The sequence below is a fragment of the Penicillium griseofulvum genome (assembly GCF_001561935.1).
Source record: "Penicillium griseofulvum strain PG3 chromosome Unknown contig_80, whole genome shotgun sequence".
NCBI lineage: Eukaryota > Fungi > Ascomycota > Eurotiomycetes > Eurotiales > Aspergillaceae > Penicillium > Penicillium griseofulvum.
In genome coordinates this window covers 1748227-1763850 of record NW_024467471.1, presented here as the reverse complement: position 1 = coordinate 1763850, position 15624 = coordinate 1748227, and the positions used below count along the sequence as shown (strand labels likewise).

The 15624-nt window shown below is 47.2% G+C and overlaps 5 protein-coding genes across 5 annotated transcripts; 2 read left to right on the top strand and 3 right to left on the bottom strand.

The window, feature by feature from the left end:
* Positions 1-149: 149 nt before the first annotated feature.
* On the bottom strand, positions 150-3285 carry PGRI_016720 (Anp1; the record flags this gene model as incomplete). The annotated part of the gene is made up of 6 exons (XM_040789385.1): positions 150-494; positions 542-861; positions 919-1549; positions 1591-1784; positions 2219-2600; positions 2653-3285. 6 exons carry the CDS (start codon positions 3283-3285, stop codon positions 150-152), a joined length of 2505 nt encoding a protein of 834 aa, XP_040646338.1.
* Positions 3286-6318: 3033 nt separating this feature from the next.
* On the bottom strand, positions 6319-7699 carry PGRI_016710 (2,3-butanediol dehydrogenase; the record flags this gene model as incomplete). The annotated part of the gene is made up of 6 exons (XM_040789384.1): positions 6319-6446; positions 6517-6996; positions 7063-7119; positions 7200-7448; positions 7503-7536; positions 7616-7699. 6 exons carry the CDS (start codon positions 7697-7699, stop codon positions 6319-6321), a joined length of 1032 nt encoding a protein of 343 aa, XP_040646337.1.
* Positions 7700-8148: 449 nt separating this feature from the next.
* On the bottom strand, positions 8149-8978 carry PGRI_016700 (bZIP transcription factor JlbA/IDI-4; the record flags this gene model as incomplete). The annotated part of the gene is made up of 3 exons (XM_040789383.1): positions 8149-8459; positions 8515-8837; positions 8923-8978. The coding sequence occupies 3 exons, from the start codon at positions 8976-8978 to the stop codon at positions 8149-8151; spliced, it is 690 nt and encodes a 229-aa protein (XP_040646336.1).
* A 3320-nt stretch (positions 8979-12298) lies between these two features.
* PGRI_016690 (ankyrin repeat domain-containing protein) lies at positions 12299-13288 on the top strand (the record flags this gene model as incomplete). The annotated part of the gene is made up of 1 exon (XM_040789382.1): positions 12299-13288. One exon carries the CDS (start codon positions 12299-12301, stop codon positions 13286-13288), a length of 990 nt encoding a protein of 329 aa, XP_040646335.1.
* An 866-nt stretch (positions 13289-14154) lies between these two features.
* PGRI_016680 (putative cofactor for methionyl- and glutamyl-tRNA synthetases) lies at positions 14155-15489 on the top strand (the record flags this gene model as incomplete). Its single annotated transcript, XM_040789381.1, has 1 exon — positions 14155-15489. One exon carries the CDS (start codon positions 14155-14157, stop codon positions 15487-15489), a length of 1335 nt encoding a protein of 444 aa, XP_040646334.1.
* Between the last annotated feature and the right edge of the window lie 135 nt (positions 15490-15624).

Genomic DNA, 15624 nt, shown 5'->3' with positions numbered 1-15624 from the left:
CTAGTTTGAACAAACACATAGCCTTCCCAAACAGGGAGGTGAGACATTCAAGTAGCAAGTAGCATGTAAAAATGCAATGCGTAATCCAGCCGGCTGGATCAGAGCGGCCACTTATAAAGAATAAGCGGCGAGAAAAAGCCAGTCAAGAATCATAGTTTGGCTTTCTCAACTACTTCGACTTTCTCGGCTTGGTCGACTGTCTCAGCTTGGGCTTTCAAGTGACCCTGAGTAGAATCAACGGCTTTCACGGGCTGGCCAGCCAGGTCTTCAGTAGAACCGTGTCCTTCTGCGCCATCCACATCTTGATCTGTACCCAGGGGCTTGGACTGGACGTTGTCCTTTTGCTCGGCTCGCTCTTGTTCTTCCTTTTCGCGAGCCAGTCGCTCCACCTCCATCTGTTCCATATGTCGAAGGTCATCGACACTGGGCTCGTATAGATGCCAAATAGTGTAATGTGGTAGTCCAACCACCGAGAACTTCATCCGTTTAGCCATCTAGGAAACATTAGCAATTGTAACCACCGCGTTGATTACTGTCTTACCTTGCCAAACCCTTCCGTCTCGGCATGTTTCTCGAAACTGAAGGCTGGGAAGTGCACACCAGCACGGAAAACCCGGGCTTTCGCAAGGATACTAACACCTCCGATCCCGTCCAGCTCCATCTCCATGTCTGGATCGCCGTAGGGATCGCGGAGGTAAGCAAGGTGAGGTCTCCATGTGGCGTACTCGGCATACCCTTCCACGATGACAGCATCCTCGTCCAAAGTATCCGCAAGCGCCAATGCAGTCTCAGATTCTTGCCAGGAGTTCAGATCATAAGGTTGCTCTCCGCCAAGCCAGTCTGGAAGCGGACGCCAAACATCTACAGACAAAGCCAATTAGTATAGAACCAGACACTTATGCAACAGTCACCACTCACTCGGGACTGTGACATCCTTGTTGTGTCGCATTAGATCCTCAATGATTGTGAACGGAGCAGTCTCCACGTCCGCATCTCTCCAGTAAACCCAGCTGTGGGTTGGGCGCAGCGTCGCGCTCAGCAGCCAATTCCTCGCTTGTGCCATCAGCTTACGTCGGCTCGCCTGCGCCTCGAATCCATGTCGACTTTCCACGTCCTGTTGGACTTTCTGTCCAAAGTCCTTCTGAATCACGGAGATCTCCCCAAAGGGCATTTTCGGGTCCGGGTCATTTTGTATCTCCTCCAACATGTGCGACAGCATATTTAGTGTGTCATCCCGAGAATCAGATACCAGAAATGCCAGATCAATTAGGTGGTGCGGGTATGTGAGGTTTCGAAGGTGTGAGAAGAACATCGGGAGGTGCGATGAGGCATCTCGGAGGGGTGTGCACATCAGTACACGCTCTCCGCGTTCCCAACCTTTCTCCGTCCCTTGGACTTCTGATAAATCATAATACCGAACCGTTTGTAGGTGTAGATCTCCGGGGTATGAGAGAAGGCCGAGCGAGATGCTGGGAAGGATGGCGGCGCGCCAGGATGGGAAAATCAAGAGGAACACCACTAGCGACACCGCGCCAAGGAGGCAGAGGCGCTGGAAGAGTTGTCGGCGTCTCCGAAGGGCAGGTTGTGAACGAGGCTGGAACCTGGGGCGGTATACTTGTCAGTCTTGATTTCAAGCTTCACGATCATGACGACAGGGCTGCGAGTTCGGAAGATGAAAAGCGAGGCGATTAACTCGGAGTCGGCATACCTGTTGGGTGAGATTGAAAATGCAGATCCCCTGGGGTAGGCAGAGTAGCCTTTTTCAAGAACGTGTCGGTTCATCACTGCGCCGTCACAGGCCGTCACAGGCCGTCGCGGTGCTTATTTTGGGGGCCAAGAACTGGAGCGGCCGGAGACCCTGGCAACTCTGATCTATTTTGAAAAGGCCAGTTATAGAATGGAAGAAGGGAAAGTCTCAAGAAAAGATTGAAATTAAAATGAATTGGAAGCCAAAGAAGAAGACCATTTGAAGATAAGACTTGAGATCCAAGGTCTCACACTTGTTGTGGTCTACACCAAATCCGGTCATCCGCTTGCAGTGAAGGTCCCCTTAAGATCAGATTATAAAGTACTTTATAACATCAGATTTAAAACAAATAAAATGATAAGAAATGATTTCATTTGGCCAATTGGCTTCGCTAATTTTTAAAGAATTCCCCTAATGTTAAATCTAGATAATTTTTACATCACAGTGAAAGTGTCGGAGGTGAGATCATACTCAATTGAGGTCGAACAGGAGGAGAATCCTTTGTTTCCACATCAATCATTTGCATCATCTGCAGTAATAGCTTGTTCACTTGTCTCTCATCACGCAAGCTGGGCAGGACGGATGCGGCTTCGTAATCGGAGTCGAGAATAAAGTACCGTTCCTTTTGCCAATTCTCCACCGCGTCGACGTGGAATGCAACTCTGGTGATTGCCTTGGCTGGAACACTGACTTTGTTCATGGAGCTTCGGGATACCATGCGTAGGAATGGCCGAAGCCCGGACCGAGTCTGGTGTGCGACTCTGACTGACATAGGCGCCCCGGTTCGTAGATTACTCGGTCCAGTTATGCCACCTGGATCCAAGGTGAAGACGTCAATCGATATATTACCGGTCTATAATTAGATCTGAGTAAACTGTAGGAATTGGGGGATGACTCCGACTAACCCAGATCAAGCTCCGCCTCAATGCATATAATGCGACACTCGCCATTAACTTGCTGCTTCCAAAACGAATATTCTCTTCCTTTGCGCTCAGCGCAGTTCCCGGTCGTCTTCCATTTCTTCCATTGTCGCGATCAAAGTAATCCAATCTGCCCGAAGATATCGCAGAACAGCCAATGTTGATCACTTTAGCTCCGCCTTTCGGTGTACCATCTCCAGCCCGGAACGCCTCGAGCAGTCCAATGGTCAATAAAAATGGAGATAGACAATTGGTCTGATACACAGGGTCGTAGCCGTCTGATGTGAGGTCATCAATAACGTAAGATGTAGCGACAGCAGAGTGAATCAGACTAGTCACAGGCGGAATCTCTCTGTAGCGAACACGATCGACTGTAGTTTTGGCGAAAGACGCCACGGATTTCAGATCGGTCAGATCAAGAGCAAGGACCTCGATCGACCTCGGGCCGACCAAGCGGATCTTCCCCATCAGTTCGCGGACGTCGTCGGTCCTTATATCTCGTGCTGTCAATGATAGATGGACGAAAGGTTGCTTCTTTGCGATCTCGACGGCAATCTCTGAACCCAATAACCCATTTCCACCAGTAATAATAACCGTTTCTGTAAGTGGTGTACCCATGACGCTATTTGTTATATTGGCAAATCGCGGGTACAGCGTAGGCACAGTAGGGAAAAAAAACGGTGAAAAGAGTACCTGTACTGGATATTCGATTCCAAATATAGAGAAAAAAAACAATGGAATATTTTGCGACAAAGGGAATTATAAAAAGAGAGTCAAAGACCCAAGTGTTATATACCCAAACATCTAAAAATTCTCCCCTGCCCAGTAGAAATGGGCTAAATTATATCAGGCATGAGGGGTGTCATCCATGTCTCAGCTCACGGCTGAGGCGTGATTTTTCCATAAAGTAGATCAATCAGATGCGAACACTAGCGACGTATTGCCTTAGTGTCAAATGGCCAGAACCCCTCTGATCTTCTACCCGATGTGTGGCACGGCGACTAAATTTTTTTTGGACTCTGTACCCTTGCAGTAAACGCCGTGTAAAATTAGAAAGACTATGGGGATCGACACTTGATACTGAGGTAGATTAGTTCGCTATTTGTGGGACAAACATCAAATCTCATGTCTGATGTAGATCATAAATCCTAAAGATCTCCTGCCTCAAATATATGTGCCTGTTTTAGCTAGAAGGCGTCAAGTAAAACATACTCCCACAGGCCCTGTTCCCCCAACACAGCTCGGATTGGGCAAAGTAATAATGTACGTTCTATGTTGTATGTTTATCATTATTTGTTATTAGGGGTTAAGTTGGGGTTATAAATCTTGAAACTGCAGCGTTTCATGGAAGTAAAGAAACAAAGAGAAACAATAGGAGCCCTAGGAAGAGAAACATTCTATACAGAAGGGTAAACGCCCTGAGCACCGACCTGACCATTACGTACATTTGCCACAATACCCGAAATTTGCAAACTGCACAAACACATTAACCAGCGCAAAAGCCGGAATTTCCTGGTTATTGAACGGAATATGTTGTATAAGGTCTTGAATACAAACAATATAAAGCATAACAAACATTCGAGCTGAGAGGTTCCGAGGTGCTTATTGGTTGAACCCTGAGAAGGCAAATCTTGCAAACCATGCAAACGTACCAAACAGGAACCTGTATAGATATACGGATCATACTATAGAGCAGCCTATAAAATATAAGTATGTCTCGATTCCTCGATAGAATCTACTAGGGCATAAATTCGTTTTATACGTATAATCAAACATTGCAAGCAAAGGTAAGTTCCTATCGTTCTTGCCCGTTTAAACTTCCTAAGTTTCAATCCATATTCTTTGGATGGCGATCAAATCATCTGCGCAAGATCAAGTCATTAATGAGTGCTTTTTTTTGACAAAAGTTATTCAAGGTTTGCTATTCATTGATTTTTGGTCTCGGAATCTTGACCGAAAAAAAACGTCCATATCTACTCCTTCACCAGAACATAATCACTACATGTGAGTCAACATTGGAGACTTGATTCTGTACAAAACAGACTAACATATCCTTCAAGTAATAAAATGTCTCACCCCCTTTTACAAAGGATGCATCGATTCGTCGAGTTTATCAATTCAGGCGATGAAACCATAGGGCAAGAGCTGGTTTCCGAATCAGCCGTGTTCCACGTTCCATTTTCGGATACCCCACTGAAAGGATTGTCTGGATATATGCAAATTCTTGGCATGATGCGTTCCGCCTATCCAGATATTCAGTGGACACTTGATGATACAGTCATTGAGGATGATAGAGTTGCAGCGCAGTTCACTCTTCGTGGAACTCACGAAGGCGAATTCTTTGGTGTCCCGGCTTCCAGGAAAAAAGTTCAAGCAAGAGCTATGAATATTTATCGATTCACAGATGGAATGATCGTGGAGGAGTGTGGCTTGCCTGATCTGTTTGGAATGATGCTGCAAATTGGGGCTATTAGCCCTCCGGTTGCGCATTAGACATGTTGCTTTAGTATGGTCCTGTATCTTGCCACGTGAAATTATACCTTACACTTTTATCATTAAACAATAAACCCCAGTGGCCATTGTATTATATGGTGGCATAATGCTGCGGCCATCGACGTGATGCGACTTGTTCAATAATCTATCCACGCTAAGGCCTTGGGGTGAGGACAGAAAAGAGTTACTCAGTGTGTATTGGTCAAGCCGATTTCGAGAATGACTGTAACTATATATTCATAGATATTTGCGTACATTTGGATCAGAAAGACTTCGGAGAAAGAGATCCAAGTCTATTGAGTAAGGGCCGGAAGCTGTATGGTAATTCGTTTATCATGCGGTCAAGGTTGGAAGAATAGTCCTTCTAGATCGAAGCTTTACTGAATGATGGCATAGACGGACGATTACGCCACGCACAAGAACAGAATCCAAATTATTATCAGCATGGAATCTCGAGATAATAAGATTAAGGAATACATAGCAAAGTCTTGTACTGTCTGTTTTAGAAGAGGCAAATTCTCAGGCTAGTAGATGAAGGCGTTCACTTGAAGAAGTGCGTCACCACCTATGTAGCTCATCTTATATACCTGTAAAGAGTCTAACCCCTTAAGATATTGGTCGGTAAGATGTTGACAGGCAGGCACCAATTGTCCATATGTCTCCTGCGCATCTCCCTGGTAATTAAACTATATCGTTTAAAGAAATTCTGCAATTGAAAATTTGATAGAGCATCCATATTGGCTGAGGCTGATGTTGAAACAGTGGACTCGATGCTTTCAATTGCAGCCCGTGAAGAATGTTTGTGAGGGTATAGATAAAGTATTATGTGACCTGGTCTATGGTCACTTTTAAGGGAGAAACAAGGTTGAAAAGCAACAGGAGAAAACAAACAAAGGAAAGAGAAATGAGGCCTAGTCGGGGGATGTAGAGGTGCCTTAACTACAGAAATCCGTAACTATCTATTGGTTCATCATACAGAGGCTGAAACATGGCATCAAGAGTAGTCATATTGCGACTATTCTTGTGATGTTAGAATCCGACAAGGTTGACGCATAATCCGTGTAGCTATGTATAATAAAACACAAATACATGGGATATGAATCCGAAATAAAAATTGAAATACACTGTAGAGATACCAAGGCGTATGGGCTAACTGTGTTATGCAGAAATGTCGACGAGGATCTTTACATGCTTATCCCTCTCCTCAATGAGAGCTTTAAACCCCTTCTCATCCACATCCTCCATTCGGATCTTACTAGTGATCATTGAGCGAGGCTGGATATCACCTATACCAAAGAAGCAAGAGGTCAACATAGGGCACCTTCCCAATTAGGACAATGAACTGGGTAGCCATACCGGAAGCAATTGCATCGATTACAGCCTCAAAATCACCATCATCATAAATAACTGCCCCAATGACATGTTTCTCTTGGTAAACAACAGCAAGAGCATTAATAATAGGCATCTGTTCCCACATGGAAACGACGACCGTCGTCCCACGCACCCGAAGACCAGCTATCGCAGTATCAAGTCCAGCTTGAACACCGGAACACTCGAATGCAACAGCTGCACCCACATTCCCCGTCAAGACACGTACCTGGGTAACCACATCCACATCAACGGGATTAAGAACCTCGGTGGCGCCCAGGGCCAGGGCAAATTCTCGTCGCCGCTCAGAGACCTCCACAGCGATAATTGATGTAACGCCTTTGGCTTTCAGTACCTGGATAATAGCCAAAGCGATTGGTCCAGCCCCAACCACAAGTACTGTATCGTTTGTTTGCAGAGGACTGCGGCTTACGGCGTGCCATGCGACGGCAAGAGGTTCCACCAAGGCTGTATCGCCATCTTGTCAGAGCTGAAACAAGTCTTAAACAACTTGAAACTGAGAAGTCTACTTACCACCGACATCAAGGGGAACGGAGTCGGGTAGGAGAATCGCATTTTTGCGATCCACGACTATGTGATCCGATAGCCCACCTGCTTGACCTTGTGGTCGTCAATATCAAGACGTGGCTACAGGCCTTAGCATGGCTTACTGCTGTACCCGATGAACCCCAATTTCTCGCAGGAATTGAACCGGCCCACTGAACAGCTCGTACATGTGGCGTCAAAGAGGTTAGGCTTGACCACAGCCCGATCTCCCACCTTGAACCCTGTAACGTCTGAGCCAACCTCTTCAACAGTACCACTGAACTCATGGCCCAGGGTGGCCGGTAGCTTCCCGCCGGTTAATGGGTGTGGGGTGGTAGTAACGATCATTGGACCGGCAAGATATTCATGAAGATCTGGGTCGCATCAGAAAGAAGTGGTTAACTGTGGCTGTCGAGGGTGTTACTTACCACTACCACATATTCCGACGAAGGCAGGTCGAATCTGTTAGCATCAAGGTTTGTTGTTAGAGATTCAGCTTCGTAAGTAACGCTACGGAGGCTACTAGTGATCCTAAGCTTACCTTAACCTGGCCATTACCACAAACCGGCTCTTCAATTTCATCAACGCGGATATCACCTCGTCCATGGAAGCGTACAGCTCTCATGATGAATGGGTCTCGTGTTAACAGGTAAGTCTGAATATTATAAAACGAACCGAGAATGGAGTGCTTATAGGGATGAAGTGAGATGTAATATATTGAGAGACTAAAGATGTTACACAAATGTAAAGGTCCTAATTCAATATCTGTGATACTATCAGTAGAGTTTAGACCAGGGAGAACCCTTCTCGACGTAGCCCTGCTAGGTAAGATAGTCACCAGACCTCTCGATTTCAACTTAAACTGGCGAAGAGACCAATGGCAAATCCCCCTACGATGTGCAGGGACATGTCCAATGCGGGGGTGCCCAACAAAGAGGAACAAGCCCGACATACAAAGCTCCGATACGACTAATGCTTATAAATCCTGGAAGAATAGCAGAGAGAACGGAGTAGACACTGATCCAAAACCAATCGAATTCGTTGGGAGACCAGCTCCAATTTTCGAGTATCCAACTATGTATCTTTGCTCCTGCGAGTGAGAAGACCCTTCAAAGCATCCGTTTCACCTTCCAGCTTCGAACACCGAAGTCTCCAATCATCTCGTTCCTTCCTGACCTTCTCCAACTCGGCTTCAAGTTCCTTCATCCGATCCACGCGTCTCTGCCGACATCTCCGGGCCGCGAGAGTATTGAGCTTACGCTTTTCTACCCGTGACGGATCAACACGGCTTGGAGTATCATCGCTCTGAGAGGTAGCGGGGCTAGAAAGAGAAGTCGAGACGGGAGCAGGAAACTGAGAGACAGGGGAAGAATGCGAGTGGCCATCTTGTAAACGTTAGAAATGAGATCCCTTTGACTGAATTGAATATTATAATCATACCTTGTGAATTGACGGAGCTATGAGCAAGGGACGTAGAAACATATTGTTGGTGCTCGATTGATCCGGAATCCGAAAGAGAGTTGAAAGCAGAGGCAGACCCATACCCAAGGTCCATGACAGGGACATCGCCACCGTCATAGCCAGGAGGGTATGGAGTCGGTTGATTCACAGATATGAAATTCCAGTCGGTATCGGCAAAGGACAGATCGGGTTCTGCCCAGAGTGCCGACTCGTGGGTGAGGGTATCAAAGGATTGACAGACTGGCACAGCCGAGGGAAAGCCTTCCAACGACGGCGCCAGTGATGAGAAGAGGTCATGATCGCTGTACGGTTGAATATTCGCCCATGGCAAATATTCAGCAGGCCCTTGATGGCGTTCCTGCGTGCCGGTGTTGGGCGGGCTTGAACCAGAAGGTGGAGGTCTGGATCGCTGCCGCGGCGCTCGAACAACAGCAGGCGGGCATCGCTGGATTTCTTAGACGGGCCTTTGCAGACCCGTGACGCTTTATATGATGATGAAGAAGGTACCCTAGGGTAGCTGTGGATTGGGATTGACTCTGTCGAAGTCGTGTCCTGAGGAAGGAATTGAAGGACAAGGCCAGGCCATATAAAAAGAATCAGGAGGATTAAGGGATAATCCGCAGCACAAGATGGGCCCACAATAAGCAACACGTGATTGGCTACTTATCTACATTTCCCCCACGACTCATTATGACTCATTTTAGCGTCTTTCAAATTGACCAATCATATATGATAATTAAGATACACTAATCTAGTTTAGGATAAGCTTTGACAGTGTTATCCAAAAGGTTACATTTACACATCTAAGCCCCTCCCGGATTGGAATGTATAAAAGATACTCCGTACTATGGTCAAGATCCCGATTGAACACCCATTGAGATCCAGTGATAATCATAAGGTATAAACTTCACATATAAGCTCAAAATACTTGTGGTTGTCCATAGAGACCACTTATACCAAAGTATCATTCCAAGGTCAAGATAGATTATTGCATGATGACCAGCTCTATAGACTTCAAATATGAATGATTGTGATATTTACCAGCAATACCTTCCTCAAACACGCACTCACTATATCCATATCCTTTTTTTTTACACTATGTCGTCGCCCAATTTGGTGTTGGATTCCACGACCAGCAACACAATCCAAGCAGTATGTAGCGTTATTGGATACCTCAACGCAAACCCTTAATTGTCCCTCAGAATCAAGCCCGATGAGGTGGATTTGATTTATTTCATCATCATGAATTATTCTGAGCCAGGGCAGACCATCACTAAAAGCTCTGGCATGTCTATTTCCGCTGCTCGAAACCTTGCGTCGAATCAATTCCCTTTTCCAAAGTTATGGTTAACCTATAAGAAGCGGGCGCGAAAGACAACAAAAGCCATTGTCAAAGACGCCAAGCAACTCTTCTTCACTACAGATGCTTTTCATAATTGGAAGAAAGCAGTCTTCACAACATCGATACTTGGCCTCCCCAACGAGTTGTTGCAGCTCATTGCAGCTCAACCATCGAAGAAGCCTCTCGCTAGGCTCTGTCAGCAGAACCGCCGTCTCTCCAAGCTGATAGGTATTGAGCTCTGGGGACCACTGGATAGAGTTCTCATGGCCATGGAATGGAGCTTGAAACACTGCCAGCTGACAGTTTACGAGAAGGCAGTGGAAAGACTCTCGAAAATGCCTCAAAGTATGGTATCTGAGTCCACACAGAGATTGTTGCCTGTGATAAACAACAACAATATCGATATGTTGAAGTGTATGGCTCTCAAAAACGAGTATATTGGGAAATTGTATCGTCAATTCCTTGCAGAAGCGCTGTTGAACAGCCTAGACTGGTCAAAGGACCCAACAAATGCATATCTCGAAGGGGTCCTCAAAGTCGGGGCTAATCCGAATGGTTTCACTGATGACCCATTCCCTAAGCGCATTCCACTGTTCGTCGCTACCTGTGGTTCACATATGTTTTGCCCAAACCCCGGGAAGTATTGTCCTACAGATAGGAGGAGCCTCTATGATTCAAAACAGATAAAAAGAGTCAATGCTGTTGGCCTTTTGCTCCAATACGGGGCTGATCCAAATATTCACATACCTAATGAAACATCAGCACTTCATGTGGCAGTATTATCCCTGTGCAAGCACGCGGGTAAGTCGTCTATTGTGACAGAATTGATCAATTATGGCGCCAATGCAAACGCAATTAACCCCTGGGGAGAAACGCCCCTTCACATGGCCCTTAGTGAAAACAACTGTTATTGCTCCTCCACTCCCTGTGAAAAGACAATCAATGCACTTCTTCAGGCTCCAGGCATTGAGCTCGATCATCGTGCTGATAATGGCCGCACGCCATTGAGCATTGCTGCCAGCCGTAATGAAGCTGTCTATGCATCGTTTGTGAAACGCGTACTTGAAAATCCCAATGTGGATATCAATTCCCAAGATAATGATGGGAAAACGGTACTTTACCATGCAGTGGAGAGTGGAAACATAAAAGTCGCCAATATGTTGCTATCGTAGCGTCACATCAACCCGAATCTCAATCCTATGTACCTGCCCTTGTTTTTCGCAGTTTCGCATCAAATGACAGATATGGTACGAAGTTTGCTAAGCACAAAGGCAACCGACCCAAACAAGAAAGACAGCAATGGTCGTCTCGCTTTAACATTGCGAACTTCATGGACTATAATCAAGCTGCTTATCGGGGCTGGAGCTGAGCTGGATATTCGAGATAGCACAGGTCTGACTGCACGGGAAAAGATCCTCGAGGCGGACATCAATCCCGAACAGCTAATGCGTGCAAACAAGAGAAGAAGAGTAGAATAGAAGGGAGAAAAAGGAAAGAAGGAGTTGAGAGCCAAATTTGTCTTTTTGCTATATTGGTATAGGATCCAGGTTGCTAGCTTGATCATTGCTGGAATGGTTTAATTTAAAAAGTCAGTTTAATGGCAATATCGATAAATTCAAAGAGATAATAATCGATTAAGGATAGCTCATCATTACTATGTTATGACAGTTTCTTTATAGAGTTCAGAACATGGGTCCTTCACCTTTACAGCATCCAGCGCAGACATACATAGTACTCTTTGGCAACATGGCAACATCAAGTCTTCCAAAACTGCCACCAGAAGCGATCCGTTTGGCCCACTGCCTCGAAACCTTCTTTCAGACAGAGAAATCATGGATTCTTTTGCACCCCGACCAGAGAGCTTTGATTACTTTTATTGCGCAGAACTATGAGATCAGGTCTACTGTCACAAAATCAGCTCAATCGGACAATAATCTTGCCTGTTATCCTAGGATATGGGCACAGAAAGAGTACCGAGTGAAAAAATCGATTCAAAGAACAGCTGATCTAGCCTGGCCACTACTGAAGCAAAGTTGCCCGTCATATTTTGGGGCGAAATCAATCCTTCACCTACCCGTCGAGCTCATTATACTTATTGGGCGTAACCTATCAGACAACGAACTTTACAATCTTTGCCGAACGAATCGTGGTCTTTATCACTTCTTGAGTAGGTATCTACGCCGGCGAGGTATGCAGGACTTGCGTGCACTTAAACACAGCCTGCAAAGGAATAAGAAGATTGCGTTCATCAAGGCGATCGAAGCAGTCTCCGATGTCCCGGAGACAGCGCGGAATAAAAGCCGAGCCCAGTTGTATCCCTTGGTGAACAACAGAAATGTTCAGTTGATACAACTATTAGTTTCTAAAGACGGCATCCTCGGTTGCGCATTGAGGAAAATCATCCAAAGAACCCTACATCACATGCGGTATGAAACTTGGGTAAGACCTGAGAGAGGCGACTGGAGATCCACCGAAACCTGCTTGAAGTGGGGGGCTGACCCCAACTATCGATTTGAAGACGGCTCTTCTTGGATGTCCCATGTGATCAAATCATCGATAGTAGATACCGGCCACGGATGGGGAAGGGATGTTTCGCAGGAAAAACAAGAAAGAGTGTACCGGGAGGTCAAGTTGTTGCTTTCCCATGGAGCCGACCCGAACTCTGTGGGGTCTCTCCAAGAAATGGATTCGATGCTTCATTTGGCATGCCTGTATCACCAACCCCAAACCCTGCGGGCATTGCTCGAAGCTGGGGCAGATCCCAATGCAAAAGACGCGCGTGGTCGCACCCCCTTGCATAAGCTATTTGAACAACACAAGCGCAAGGATGGGTCCAAGTCTAGTGATTGGGACACTCTGGTTGATGTTCTTCTTGCAGACCGAAGAGTCAAGATTGATGAGCGCGACAATTATGGCTGTACGCCACTGAGCGTTGCTGCAAGTTGGAAGTGTTCATGCTGGTGCAATGTACCGGTTTTGAAATTTGCAAAGAGAATTGTTCGTATGCCAGAAGAGGCCGATATCAATTCTCAGGACAGCCTGGGGAAAACACCGCTTTGTTGCTGCATCGGCAACAACAAGCGTAACATGACTCGTCTTCTCCTAGCGCAGCATAGGCTTGATCCCAATCTTGGCCCAGCGGATGAATTTCCATTATTGCTTGCTGTTAGTCTTAACCAGCAAGAGACAGTTGAACTTTTGCTACAATCGAAGCGACTCGACATCAACAAGCAAACTAGTCAAGGCCAAACAGCTCTGTTGAAAGCGATTGATGTGAGAAATAAGGAAACCATTGATATGCTTGCTAAAGCTGGTGCCAATCCAGATATTGGAATGAGCGAAGGCAAAACAGCGCGGCAGCGAGCGTTGGCTGCAGGTATTCGTATCAAATGGAAGACTTTCCCGGTATGAGTTGAATCTCAAACTATCTTCTGCTTCCGTGTTTGTTGATATGCCGTGATTGATGGTTCGTAGTGAAATAAGCAAAACAGAAGTTTCATGTCAGCTAAAAATCAACTATCATTGCGGAAGTGGAAGTTGAACTTCCTCCGACCAACAGATCAAAATCTCTGTAAAAATAAGATTTTTTTTATCCAGGTAAAAGCTGCAGCTTCAGAGCACTGTTTCTGTTCCATGCTATATATGGTGCGTTTTTGGTAGGAACTTGCTTGTCCTCTTGGTTTGGCTTGTCAACAGAGAGTCAGAGACCGGGTATGTACACATTGAAACTGATGTACATCCATTCCTTCGATTTGCTAAGCTGGCGGGTCTCTGTGCAACATAAGCCAAGGCAAAATAGTGCAAGAGCAACTGCTGAATATGACTCTGCTGTTGAGGATAGTCTCCTTAGAAGCTGACTTTGACATTGTAGTCTTCCCACGTGGGGATATAGTTCCCAAATGATATATCAGGAGGTCATAATCGACAAATTCTTTCCAAGCTGATTTCAACATAGACGATGAGACATCGACGTCAAATCCTCCATCCAGTAACAGCCCTGAGGTCTGTCTACCAACTATGGGCAGGGCCATGGCAACCGCTGAGTCAGCAACGCAGCACGGCCACCTGGAGGGAAAAAAAGCATCCAAGTGCGATTTGAATATTAAATAAAACAGGTAATTGCACCAGATCCCTATATAAAAGGGATCATCGTCAAATTGAATTCTCTCAGGTCGCTATTGCGGGCCCGACTGACCCCGCGGGTCCAATTGACACAAATCCGTGCCCCTCCTCGATTTTCTCTTCTTCCACTCCCAACCCCTCCACGAACATACACCATGGCGACGGCAGCAGCTCCCGAGACCTCTCTCCTCTCTCTTCTCTACCGGTCGTATCCCGCCGTAATCTCTCCCGATTCGACCGAGCCCGACTACCTCCACGCCTCCGCCAAGATCTTCCCCCAGGTCACCTTCAGTGAGGCAGAGGAAGCCGACATCAAGCAATGGCTCCACACAGTCTCCGGCCTGAAGTCTTCTCTCGCCGATGATCAAAAGGATGTCACCGTCGGAATCCTTGACCAGCTGAACATCCACCTGGCCACCCGCACCACCCTCCTTGGCGCGAAGCCCTCGGTCGCCGACATTGCCATCTACGCTCTCCTGGCCCCTATCGTTGAGAAGTGGACACCCGAAGAGCGCACCGGAGAAAAGGGCTACCACCACATCGTGCGTCACGTCGACTTCGTGCAGAACGGCCGCCTGTTCTCACTCCAAATCCCCGAGGAGGAGAAGATCGCCATCGACCTGAACGACGTCAAGTTCGTTCCCAAGCCCGTCGACCCCAAGGAGGAGAAAGAGCGCAAGAAGCGTGAGAAGGCCAACGCCCAGAACCCAGACGCCAACAACGAGTCCAAGCCCCTCGTCATCGGCCAAGGAAAGGCTGAGCAAGCCGCCAAGGCCCAGACCCAGGCCGGCGCCGACGGCGCCCCCGTGAAAACCAACAAGAAGGAAAAGAAGGAGAAGAAGGAGAAGGCTCCCAAGCCCGCTCCTGCCCCCGCTGCCCCCCCTGCCCCATCACTGATTGACCTGCGCGTCGGACACATCCTTCGCGCGATCAACCACCCCAACGCGGACTCCCTGTACGTGTCCACGATCGACTGCGGCGACGCCCCTGGCAGCGACAACACCTCTCTCGATGAGGAGACCGGCAAGACCGTCCGAACTGTGTGCTCCGGACTTAACGGGCTGATCCCGCTCGAGGAAATGCAGGGCCGCAAGATCGTTGCAGTTTGCAACCTGAAGCCTGTGACTATGCGCGGCGTCAAGTCTTGCGCGATGGTTCTCGCTGCGTCCCCACGTGTTGCGGAGGGTGAGGACTCGCACGCCGGTCCTGTCGAGCTCGTTAGCCCGCCTGCCGATGCTCCTGCCGGTGAGCGCATTAGCTTCGAGGGTTGGAATGATGGTCAGCCCGAGAAGCAGCTTAACCCCAAGAAGAAGGTCTGGGAGACTTTCCAGCCGGGTTTCACTACCACTGCGGACCGTGAGGTTGCCTTTGATAGCAGCGCTGTTCCCTCCGTCCACGGACAGGAGGGCAAGCCCGCCCTTGGAAAGCTGGTTGCTGCCTCTGGTGGTGTCTGCACTGTTAAGAGCTTGACTAATGCCACTGTGCGGTAAGGAATGTGAAGGTATCCGGTATCTGAAAATAAAACTAAACGCATACTCATGAGAATATGAAGAAATCAAAATTTCCCAGTTCATACTATTTTACAATGGAATTTCTTCCTCTCTCCATCGCCAACTAAAACGTAG